We start from the raw sequence: 12,601 nt of genomic DNA on the forward strand, positions 1-12,601 counted from the left end.
CGAACTGGCTGAATCCTACCACTGCCTTGTATTAAATTCAGCATTGTGTTTGCTAATTTTCTGGAGGAAAAGTGGATTTCCACAGGCATTTGACAGAGTAGAAAACAGGACTCAGAGGACTTAACAGACCTTCCTTTCAAATTCTGCAGGACTGTACTTTTGTCTTAAAGGAGCTCTTTTAAAAGATGTGCAGGACAATAGTCAGGAATTTGGTGCCTCGTCATTTAGCGTGGGCAGGGATCAGAAATCATTTCATTTCATCTCTGTATCCAGCTTTCTATGTGGATACAGGTCAAGAACCAATGAAAATGTTTCTCCATAGGTATTTCCTTGTTTCCTCAAAACTCACCGCAAGATGTTGCTCTATGACCCCTTCTTCACAAATGTGTGAATTGCAAGGGTACCGTGTTGTACATTTTCTTTTGTCCGTACTCTCCAACATTTCACAGGTGAAAATGGTATCCTGTTGGGCCTGTGTGGGTAAGGTTGAAGAGCAGAATTTACAGTAGCTACCTGTTGTCTAGAAGATAACAGACAGTTAACTCAATAACCAACCTTACCTAGCACAAAGGTGTGTGGTACCGACCTTGCAACTTCATTATGCTGTGATCTGAATGCACATACCTTTGTGTTAGGAAAGGTTGGTTATTGGGTTAACTGTCTGTTATCTTCTATCATATATGTTATTGAATCTACCTTTATGCTCCAGAGACCAGTGCTCAACTTGACTGTAGGTAACTTCGTGGACATTTCCATGGCTTGATCTTGGCAGTGGTATAGAAGTGCTTTCACATTGCCGTAATTGCAGGGATATTTTTTTTTCCCGTGCTCCTTTATTTCTACAAATAAAAGCTCTGCTTCTGCCTGCTGACAGTCATCGGTCTTCTTTCATCATTGAATGGGTTTGTTCCTGAATCTTCAGTTTGGGGACAACAGGCATTCATTCCAGTTATATATGGAAGCTCCTAAGGTCCAGCTACTTCCTTGAAATTATTCTTTTTTTTTTCTCTCAAATGCTTCATAGCTTGAGGACTCTTCCTGATCTAAGATTCTCACACATGCTGGAAAGGCTGAACAGAAGCTGAAAAGTATTACAATTTTAGAAGGAATTCAAAACATATTTATTTTCCCAGGCTTTCAAAATTCTATTGCTTTTACTGTTGTTGTTTTTAATGGACGTTTGTGCGGTGCTTTGTAAGTAAGCTTAATGAAGGGAGCAAGTGACAAACAAACCATCCTTTGCAAACCACAATGGCTGGATGCAGGAGGCGAGACAATAAGCCATACCCTAGCCAGCTACATTACGGTTTGGTGCAATTCGTGAAACGAACAGCAGGATGAAAATCAAAATTCATAGAATGTGACTCAAGAATAGATTGCTTTATATCAGTATTCTATAATCGTTCCTATTTAACATGAAATCTTGTTGATGGACCATCGGGGCTTTTTCAGCAAGTTTGAAGAATTGGACAAACAACCAAAGTTCATTAAAAAAAAATATTTTCAATCAGACAGTTCCTGGTAACATATTCATGATAGTGGCTGTGAGCACGCACACTGCACGCACGCACACACACACACACACACACACTCACACACACACTCACACACAGAGAGGGAGGGAGGGGGGAGAAAGAGAGAGAGAGAGAAATGCACCATCTTCCTTTTCAAGATACAGGGCATATTTATTAGAAAGAAAATTGTGCTTTCAGTACAAAGATTAATGCAAGGCTGCACCAAAAGCTAGCCAGAGCCCCTTTCAATTCTTACCTGTACATCCGTTGAATTTAAAGATCAAAAATGTAACTGAAAGCTGAGATTTTTTTTAAAGGGTTAAAATTCTCTCCTGTTGAGAGAAATAATGAGGCCCCGAGCACCACTCTCTGCCCAAAGTCTTTTGAAATGAATAAGAACAGCCATCAAGTTCCACTGTCTACAGATTACAAATGTAATAAATAAATTCACGCACTTTGTATCTTAAACAAATGAAGAAAATATACTGCAGACCAACTGGGCGTTGGCTAATTAAAAAAAAATACCTGTATATATTAGTCAATTACGTTTTGGAGTTTTAGAATCTCATATGCTCGTAATCTGAAACATCTAATGTGAAGAACATCAGGACTCTTGTCTGTTTGTTAGTCAGCCTGATAATTCTCCCCAAAAAAATCCATCCAGAAGAAAATCCCACATGCATCCCTAGAAGGGAATGAGAGGGGCAGATATGGTAATCTTCTGCATTTCCAGTCATTCCCCAGTCACAAGACCTAGAGCAGGAGTGTCAAACTCAAGGCCCGGGGGCCGGAGCCATCCTGCAGGGTACTTAGATCTGGCCCATGGGGCCACCCTGGAAACAGAGAAGGACCACCCCAACGTGCTTCTCCCAACAAAAACAGGCTCCCAAGCTCCGTTTTCAGCTGCCACAGCCTCCTGCAACTCTCTGCCAGTGAAAATGGAGCTCAGGAGGGCCACATGTTTCAGAGAACTGCGGGAAGCAATGGCAGCAGAAAATGGAGCTTGGGAGCTCATTTTCACTGGCAGAGCACTTGGGCTGCCACAGGTGTCCCTGACATGAGTGGCATCGAGCTGACATGAGTGGCATCAAGCTGGCCATGTCCATCCTCCCCGGCCGCCCGAGGTCAACCACAACCCTGATGCAGCCCTCAATGAAGTCGAGTTTGACATGCCTGACTTAAACTGTAACTACTTATAAAGGACTAAAAGGAATTTAAAAACTATGATTTGCATGTTATCTTACTGGCAGAGCCTTTTGAGATAAAGCAAGTCACAAAACAGATACCACATCAGCTAGTGGAAATCTATCTTATTGTAGGGTGTAATAACAGAATCTTAAAAACTGGCAGGAAACTCACCTGTTAGTCTAAAGAATCAAGAATCAAGGCGAAATAAATCGTGAGGGTTTTTTCCTTACTCCACCTATATATCTGGGCAAAGTTTCATCCTTTCTTCAAGGCCATCTGCATACTCAACTGTACAGGTAGTACTCGTTCAGTGACTGCAATGGGTTCCAATGAAATGGACACTGGTTACTGGTGAAATAGGTGACAACACAAAACCAATGACTTTCCTACTTGTGTCTGACATAAGAACAAAAGTACAAAAAAGGAGAATGATACTGTGGCATCAACATGTGTTGTAATTTCATCACATTTGCAGCTACCCCAGATCTCTAAGTCTTGTTCTCAAAAGATATATAAAAAGTACCATTAAATAGGAGTTAATATTGCTGTTATATTTTCCCAATATTTTAAGTCAGTTCTTTATCTTTAAAAACATACTCACTATGTAGTAGTGAAAAAAAGCATCAGCCGTATTTTTGCATCTTTACTTTATGGAAATTAGTAGAGGTAACTTCTTAATAGTTGTACAATAATGATTAATAGTAATTTCTAGACTAATAATGGCAATTCTGAGCTAATAATGTTCTGCAGACTATGTTAGCCTATCTTATTTATTTCACTTGCATTCAACTTTGCTTCCAAAGTGTAAGTGTGTGTTCATTTTTTTTTTTTTTTTTTTTTTTTTTGCTATCTCTCCACTTTATTTCCACCACCTGCTAGGTTGAATCATGTTGAAAGATGCTGGCTCAAAAATATCCAATGATTTTCCTAACTGAGAAAGGATTTGAATATGAATATTTTTCCTGGCCCATCCCTGGCACCATAATCATGACATAGTCCCTTAAAATATCTGTAAGGTTGCTAGTGACCAAATTATGCTAGTCAATCTGGATAGATTAGCAGACCAGATGACTGCATACTTCCAAGTATATGTGCAGTGCAATAATGGTGAATTAAAATCAGTGCATTCAACCTATCTACTTATCGACCTTCTTTCCTTTTTCTCCTTCTTTTCTTCTTTGTTTCTTTCCTTCCAGGTCCACCTGGCCCTCCTGGGGTTGTCATTGTTGAAGAAATCACAGAGGTCACTGCAACTCTTTCATGGACTCCTGGAGTGGACAATCACAGTCCTATCACTTCTTACAACTTGCAAGCGCGAAGTCCATTTTCACTTGGCTGGCAGACTGTGAAAACAGGCAATATATTATTATTATTATTGTTGTTGTTGTTGTTGTACAATTGTATCACAGCGGCCAGTTGTTTCGCCGGATTTGGCATTGGTTACTAGTCGGGCCCCACCCAGGGGCCTAGGACGTCGTAACGTATTTTCGTAATATGCGTGCAGATCCAAGCAGTGCGGCTTTTTGCATTTGACTGATGGTGATTTTGTCAATTTTTAACTGTTTTAAATGTAATTCCAGTGCTTTTGGAATAGCACCCAGTGTGCCAATTACCACTGGAATTACCACTGCTGGTTTGTGCCATAGTCGTTGAATTTCGATTTTTAAGTCCTGATATCTTGCGATTTTTTCATGTTCCTTCTCGGCGACCCTGCTATCACCTGGTATTGCGATGTCTATGATTGTGACCTTATTTTTCTCAACCAGTGTGATGTCTGGTGTATTATGCGCCAGTATTTTGTCGGTTTGTATACGGAAATCCCACAAGATCTTGACCATCTGATTTTCGGTGACTTTTTCAGGCTGATGTTCCCACCAGTTTGTTGCTGTTTTAATATTATAATTTTTGCACAAATTCCAATGGATCATTTGTGCTACTGAATTGTGCCGCAATTTATAATCAGTCTGCGCGATTTTTTTACAGCAGCTGAGTATGTGATCAACAGTTTCATCAGCTTCTTTGCAAAGTCTGCATTTGGCATCATCAGAGGATTTTTCGATTTTGGCCTTAATGGCATTTGTGCGGATAGCTTGTTCTTGTGCAGCCAGGATTAGTGACTCTGTTTCTTTCTTTAATGTACCTGTTTTTAACCATAACCAAGTTTGTTCACTGTCCACTTTATCTTTTATTTTTTCCAGAAATTGACCATGCAGTGCTTTGTTCTGCCAACTCTCCATTCTTGATTTTATCACATCTTTTCTGTATTCTTGTTTTGTCTGTTGGGCCTTCAGTAGATTTTTGTTCTTTACTTCGATTAATAGATGTTCTTGAGTGTCTTTTAAATAATCAGCCAGTGCATGTTTTTCTTCTTCAACTGTTTGCTTCACTTGTAATAATCCTCTGCCACCTGATTTTCGGGGCAGATATAGTCTATCAGTATCACCACGTGGATGTAAACTGTAGTGCATTGTCATTAGTTTCCTGGTTTTTCGATCCAAAAGGTCCAAATCAGCTTGTGTCCAGTTAACTATGCCAGCTGTGTATCTTATAACTGGTATTGCCCAGGTATTTATGGCCTTGATTGTATTTCCACCATTCAATTTAGATTTCAAAATTTTCCTAACTCTGTTGGTGTACTCTCGCCTGACAATAGTTTTTACTTCTCCATGCTTGATGTTATCCAACTGCAGAATGCCTAAGTATTTGTAGGCTTCATTTTCTTTGCATTTAATTAGTTGGCCATTGGGCATTTCAATTCCCTCAGATGCAGTGATTTTGCCCCTTTTTATGGATACAGTGGCGCATTTTTCCATGCCAAACTGCATTGAAATATCGGTGCTGAATACTCGGACTGTATTTGTCAATGATTGGATTTCTATTTCTGACTTTCCATAGAGTTTCAAATCATCCATATATAGTAAATGCGAAATTTTTTCAGCTTTTTTGGCTGTTTGGTAGCCTAATTTCATTTTTTTTAAGATTACTGATAGTGGGATCATTGCGATGATGAAGAGAAGAGGTGAAAGTGAATCACCCTGGAAAATTCCTCACTTGATATTAACCATTCCGTAGCTCTCATTCCCTACTGCCAACTCAGTTCTCCATTGTTTCATTGCCTTTTCAGTAAAGGATGTAATATTTTTGCTAATGCCAGTTGTTTCTAAGCATTTTATGATCCAACTATGTGGCAGTGAGTCAAATGCCTTTTTGTAATCAATCCAGACCATATTCAAGTTCGTTTTTCTGTTCTTACAATTTTCTAATATCATTTTATCAATTAGAAGCTGATCTTTTGTGCCCCTGCTCCTTCTTTTGTTGCCTTTTTGCTCTACTGGCAAGATGCTGTTTGTTTCCAAATAATCCATCATGTTATCTGCAATAATGCCTGTGAGTAATTTGAAGGTTGTTGGTAAGCATGTTATTGGTCTATAGTTTTCAGGTGTTGTTCCTTTAGTTGGATCTTTCTGAATCAAGTATGTTTTTCCAGTTGTCAACCATTCATCAATTTGGCCCTTTTGTAAAATTTCATTCAGTTGCCTGGCCAATATTGCATGTAAGCTGGTCAGATATTTGAGCCAGAAACCATGTAATTGGTCCTTTCCAGGTGATGTCCAATTCTTTACCTTTTTAACTCGATTTTTGATCATCTCAGTTGTTATTTCTAATACTTGCATTTGTTTGTTGCCAATGCTTTTCTCAAAGTCATGTATCCACTTTGCTTCCTTGTTGTAGTCCTTTGCATTTTCCCACAATTCTTTCCAGAATTCAACTGTGGCCTGCTTTTCTGGTTTTTCACTTTTGGTGTCACCATTCACATTAAGACTTTGATAAAAACGCCGTTGGTCTGATCGAAATTGCTGATTTTGTTTATATTGGATGATTCGTGCCTCATATCTTTCAATTTTTCTAGCTGTTGCTGTTATCTGCTGTTTTACAATCTCTACAGCTTCATTGATGTTTCTTGTATCCAATCTATATCTTCTGATTAGCTGATCTATGATTTTGTTGTTTTTAAGCCGTTGCTCATGCATGTTCTTTAAGTTACTAGCATCTGCCCTTAATTTTTTGATTTTTTGTTCTAGACGGATTTTCCACTTTGGCTTTGATGCTTTTTCTGTTGTGTGACTAGGTACTTTAATTTTAATGCCTAGTTCATTAGTGACTATTACAGCTGCGCTGTACATTAACTGGTTTGTTTCCAAGATGGATCCCGGTTCAATTGTTGAAAACACTGCATTAACCATTTTCATGATAGGGGCCAAAATTTTCTTAGGCACAGTTTTTAGTGATGGTAAACGTTGCCTTTCCTCATTAAGCAGAAAATGCTCCATGATCTTATCCTTCAATTCTTTTTGTTTTTGAGTTAGTTCATCAGTTGGTTCAGTGATAACTGGTTCTAGTGGTGGTGGTGTTATTTCCTCCCCGAGAGCTTCTTCTGGGAGTTCTACTATAGTGTCTTTAGTTGTGTCTTGAATATCAGTTATTTCCGCTTGTGATATTGTTTTTTGGGTTTTGCAATTTGCCTGAATTTCCTCATGTTCAACTTCACTAAACACTTTATTCCGTATAATAAATCGCCTTTGATCTGCTAGTCGTTGTTCACTAACATTTGAATCTGGATATTGTTGTTTCCATAATTCATACATTCGGTTTAAATAGCCTCTTTTTTCTGGCTCTGAGTTGTAGTAACAGGCCATTATGGCACGGTTTTCATCTGCACTATATTTTTGTCGTTTTGTTGGCTGGTCCACTTGTAGCCCACTTGTCGACGGATGTCCAGGGACCCCAACATCCGCTGCGGCCCTTGTTAACCCGCGCGACGACCGATGCGGTATGGAATTCTTATTCGGTTTTTTCACCATATTGTATGGGTTGGCGGGGTTTTTTTTTACGGGACCAGATGCCAACCTGATCCCAACCTTCCTCCTTTCTCATCCGGGCTTGGGACCGGCAACGGCGGAGTTGTTGTTGTTGTTGTTATTATTATTATTATTATTATTATTATTATTATTATTATTTAACATCAATCAAGCAGGTTCATTAGATTCATTAATTGCTTCAGCAGACAGCTCCTAATATGAAAAAACAAAACAGGAACTTTCTTTTTTTCTAATGTATTTTCCAGTTCACACCCGTGTTTGGGAATTTAGCAAGATGTGGTTTTTCTCCCTTATTATTTTGTCTTCGTTTCTGACCATTTTCTGCTGTGAGAAAATCTACATTTTCTTTTGTGAGAATCTACATTGAAACGAACTACAGCAATCCAAAGCTGGCATAGTTCTTTTATCCAGAATCTATAAACAACATCACATGGACACAGAAGTGTTTGCTGTCTGGGCTTCCATATTTTTTTCTTGCAAAATGTGCCTATAATGTATATAGAGCGCAAAGAGCCATTCAGAGACCAGCCCTCACTAACCTGAACCAATCAGAAACCAATTTGGCTAAAGGCCAATGAGGACCTAGTTACAAAGATAGAGTCCAGTTGGTCCCTGCTTAATTGCCTGTGGTCTAAAAAGCATATCACCTTCCTTCTGAAGGTGCCAGCCATAAGTTGCAATCAAAACATCAGGAAATCTGTTTTCTAGATCACAGTCGCTAAATTGTGAAGTCACCTAATAACTACTGGCCATGATAGCCTACATCAATATACTGTTTCTTTTTTCTGTATCACTTGAGTTGAAGTTTCAATGCTGGAAGACCACTGAGTCTTCCACAGTTGGTTATCTCTCTTCTACTGGATCCTTTTAGTTCTTTTTTTCTTTTCAGGAGAAATATTCAAAAGTCAAGTCTAAGGTTTCCTTATAAGGTTGATAAGAGTGTATATAGAATACATACATACATATATATGTCTATGTGTCTATATATTCCAGCATAATTCTAGAACACCTTGAGCAATTTCAACCAAACTTGGTACACAGATGACTTAGTCTCTGGGGGAAAAAACACTGCAGGGATAAGGCACCCCTAACACCCCTTAGGATGTGTGTTCAGTTAAGATACAGCCTGTTGTGACTTAAAATGGATTCTACTGTATTGCGCAGTGGAATTGCCATGATAGCAGATTCACAGTACTCCACAAGAGGGCTCCGTCTGTTAAGGGGGAAAATCCAACATTAGAAATTACATTTATTCCGAACATTCCCCCCCTATAAATAAATACCTGAGCAACGCTGGGTTATCAACTAGTTTGAGAATAAAACAAAGTGGAGGTAGTATTCAGAGATTCTTGTCTGATACTATGCCATCAAATACATCCACGTATCTTTAAAGCATCAAAGAAAAAAAGGAGAGAAGCTACAAGAAAACTCTGCCCCTTATTTTATATTTAATCTGTATGAAATAACATATAACAACAATAAAGAATAGTATTTACATATTTATTTGAGTATAGTTAAATTGAAAAACCTGCATTGCAGCATTTGAAGAAATTTTGAATCTGGATATTTTATCATGAATCTGAAAAAGCAAATTGGCAAAAGTCAAATTCTTAATTGTGCCATTAACTCTGGGTGGTGTCCTCCGGCTTGAGTTTAGTGATTAGAGAGAAATTCAAGGTAGCATGCTTTAATCCTTTGTTCTTTGCAGTTCCTGAACACATAGGGGGTGACCTGGAATCTGCAACAGCAATTGAACTGAACCCATGGGTAGAGTATGAATTTAGAGTTGTAGCAACCAACAAAATTGGAACAGGAGATCCAAGCACACCATCTAAAGTGATCCGAACCAAAGAAGCAGGTAAGACAATCTTCTAGATATAACAATTTTGAAATGATTGAGAATTTGTAAGTAGCCTAAAGTGTAACACACCACTATGATGCAAGCAGGGGTGGGCTGCTCCAGGGTCCGGGCAATCCTCTAGCAAAGATTCTGCGCAGTTCGGAAAACCCCCAAATCCCACTCCTGTCAGGCCTCCCCCACTCTGCCCTGCCCCTCCCAGGAGTCCCCACACGTTTTGGATGCCAGGTAACTGCAGCGCCCACACAGAGGCTCAGGGAGGGCAAAAAATGGGCTTCCTGGAAGCTCTGGAAAGCTGGAAATGGGCCTGTTTCCAGCCTCCGGGAAGCCTCTGGAGCTTGAGGAGGCCATTTTCAACCTCCTGGAGACTCTAGAAAAGCCTCCACTGCCTGGGAAAGGCAAAAAACAGGCCTCCCTGAAGTTCTGAAAGGCTGGAAGTGGGCCTGTTTCCAGCCTCCAGAGAGCCTCCAGAGACTGGGGAGGTTGAAAACAACCCCCGCACAATGGGGCAGGAGGCTGATTAGGCCATGGCCACTATGGCCATGCCCACCGTTCTCTGCCGTAGCTGGGCAGAGAACCCGTTGCTAAAATTTTTGAAGCCAACCCCTGGATGCAAGATTTCATGGAAACTTCAGATAGAGGATCAAATATTGGCTGTGGATTTTTGTAGAATCTTAGAGAACAATGACCATCCTTACACTGGCATTTGGATGTACCGTAACCCTCTTTTTCATTCATTGAATCTCTGATTTCTTGCTTTTCTATGATTTTAAACAGCCTCCACTTTTGTGTCTGAAGCAGGCAGGAAACATCTTTTCCACTTGGATTACCAGTTGAAACACTCTATGGTTTTTATTTATCTTCATTCTTCATTTCATTTATCTTCATTATGAGCCACAGTGGCACAGTGGTTAGAATGCAGTACTGCAGGCTACTCCTGCTGCCCACCAACTGCCTGCAATTTGGTAGTTCAAATCTCACCAGGCTCAAGGTTGACTCAGCCTTCCATCCTTCCGAGGTGGGTAAAAGGAGGACCTGGATTGTTGGGGACAATAGGCTGACTCTGTAAACCGCTTAGAGAGGGCTGTAAAGCACTGTGGAGTGGTATATAAGTCTAAGTGCTGTTGCTATTCCTATGGAATCATATATTTTTATGTTTCTATTTAGGCTTATGAAGTCTAAGCTTTGTTCAGTCCAAAGATCCAAATTAAATCATGTTCAGCAAATGAAACCATGAGGTTTTTGGTCTAGAGACAAAATGCTTTTATTCCTGGTATTAGATATATATTTTCCTAACATTCAATTTGAATCTGTCTTCCTATATCTTAAGTCCATTATTCCATGTCCTGGAATGATAGAGAAACAAACTTAACCTTATCCTGCCTGATGTCCTTTCAAGTAGTATCATACCTAATCATCTCTTCTGGTTCCTTTAATCTCTCATCATGGGACTTATTTTCTGTTCCCTTGTTCGCCCTTATGGTCCTTGTCTGAATGTATTTGTCTGAATGCTTCTTTAAATGCTTTGCTGTGAAATAAGCACATTAATCTAGGTGGAATGGATCATTGTCCAGATGGGCTTGAAACGCATTATGGAACTCTTCCAAAAGTTGATTGTGACATTAGTGACCCCTCAGTAATATTGTGTTACTTTAGTTGGGGGTTTTTTTATGCCTTATTTTCCTCCTAGTCAGGTTGGCCACCTGGCAAATTAAAATGCAATATTATCCTGGCTCTCTTGTTTATTACTGTGACTTATTAACAAGATTTTAATCACCAACGGCTGGTTTTCATGGTATGCCTGCCACATAAAAACAACACAAAAGGTCTTCTTGTGTGTAGATGTTTCCTGGTCTTAAAAAAATGCTCCAACCTGTTGTATTCTTCACAGCCACATTGTTCAAAAATAGCACATTATTTTCATTGCTGGTCCATTCAATTCATAGTTTTACTCTTTATCAAGAGCCACGGTAGCACAGTGGTTAGAGTACAGTACTGCGGGCTACTTCTGCTGACTGCCGGCTACCTGCAATTTGGCAGTTCAAATCTCACCAGGCTCAAGGTTGACTCAGCCTTCCATCCTTCCGAGATGGGTAAAATGAGGACCCAGATTGTTGGGAGCAATAGGCTGACTCTGTAAACTGCTAAGAGAGGGCTGTAAAGTGATATAATGTGGTATATAAGTCTAAGTGCTATTGCTATGTTGCTTTTGTAATTTGGACTCAGAATCTTTATAGAGGTTTAGAAACATACATACAGTGTATGTATACTGGTTGGATCAATATTTTTATGGAAATGTCTGTAGAATCTGCTCCAAGTGTTCATCAGGACAGAGAAGGAAAGGATTTCATGTCTCTTCTCAAACCTGTCCAACCTATTGTAATCTCATTCTGTTATTTTGGGTGTTGGGTAGACTGCAATTCTGGGTCACCTGCATATTTGACACAATGCGTAAATCATATAAAAGCCTGGAATGATTCTACTCTCCCACTATGATGTGTGGTGTCTTTCTTTTTCTGAATAGAAAGCATAGAAAAGGCTGCACATATTCTTTTTTTAAAAAGTTTTTTTTATTTTTTTTATTGTTTTTACAAATATATCAATGCATGAACAGTGTGGCATCTGGGTGTCATACATTCAAATACAAATAAAACTAATAAAATTAATCCTAGTTATTACATTCAAGCAACTTATATATTTCTAACAGTAATACGTATTTGTATTAAGTTGCAGTCGGTTATTATTCAATTGTTCCATGTTTTCTCTTGTTATTGCTCTTATTTTATCATAGAAAAATGTATACAGTTCTGACCCCCCTCGTCCCACACCAACACACGAGCCAAAAATAAGTTACGGCATTTAATTAACAGACAGACAGATCCTTGGCAGCAAACCAGCACAGACAAGCTTGGCAGCAATCCAGCACAGATAAGCCATGGCAGCAATCTAGGCTGCCAAGCTCACAATAATGTTCTCCAACATTCGCTCCTGCGTTGACTTCTGTAAGAGGAGCGTGTGCACAAGCAGTCCTTTTATAGTCTGGAGAGGAGCCTAATGACCACCAGCTGAGTGCAATTACCTCCTGTAACTGCGCAACTTTTCCTGACGCCTATTAGCTCTTCGGTGCTGGGCATCCAGGAACAACTCACTGTTGGTGTCCA

General features: G+C 39.5%; 1 protein-coding gene across 1 annotated transcript in view; it reads left to right on the forward strand.

Annotated features, from left to right (window-relative positions):
- CNTN5 (contactin 5) overlaps positions 1–12,601 on the forward strand; it is a 624,505-nt gene that overhangs the window by 566,695 nt on the left and 45,209 nt on the right. The window contains exons 17-18 of the mRNA XM_087721123.1: positions 3,899–4,057; positions 9,291–9,440. Coding sequence (XP_087577249.1) covers positions 3,899–4,057; positions 9,291–9,440 — 309 coding nt within the window. The remainder of the gene's footprint in view (positions 1–3,898; positions 4,058–9,290; positions 9,441–12,601) is intronic.

Source organism: Thamnophis sirtalis, unplaced genomic scaffold, assembly GCF_051295495.1.
Source record: "Thamnophis sirtalis isolate CommonGarterSnake01/CBP01778 unplaced genomic scaffold, rThaSir2_p1.2 scaffold_8, whole genome shotgun sequence".
NCBI classification, from domain to species: domain Eukaryota; kingdom Metazoa; phylum Chordata; class Lepidosauria; order Squamata; family Natricidae; genus Thamnophis; species Thamnophis sirtalis.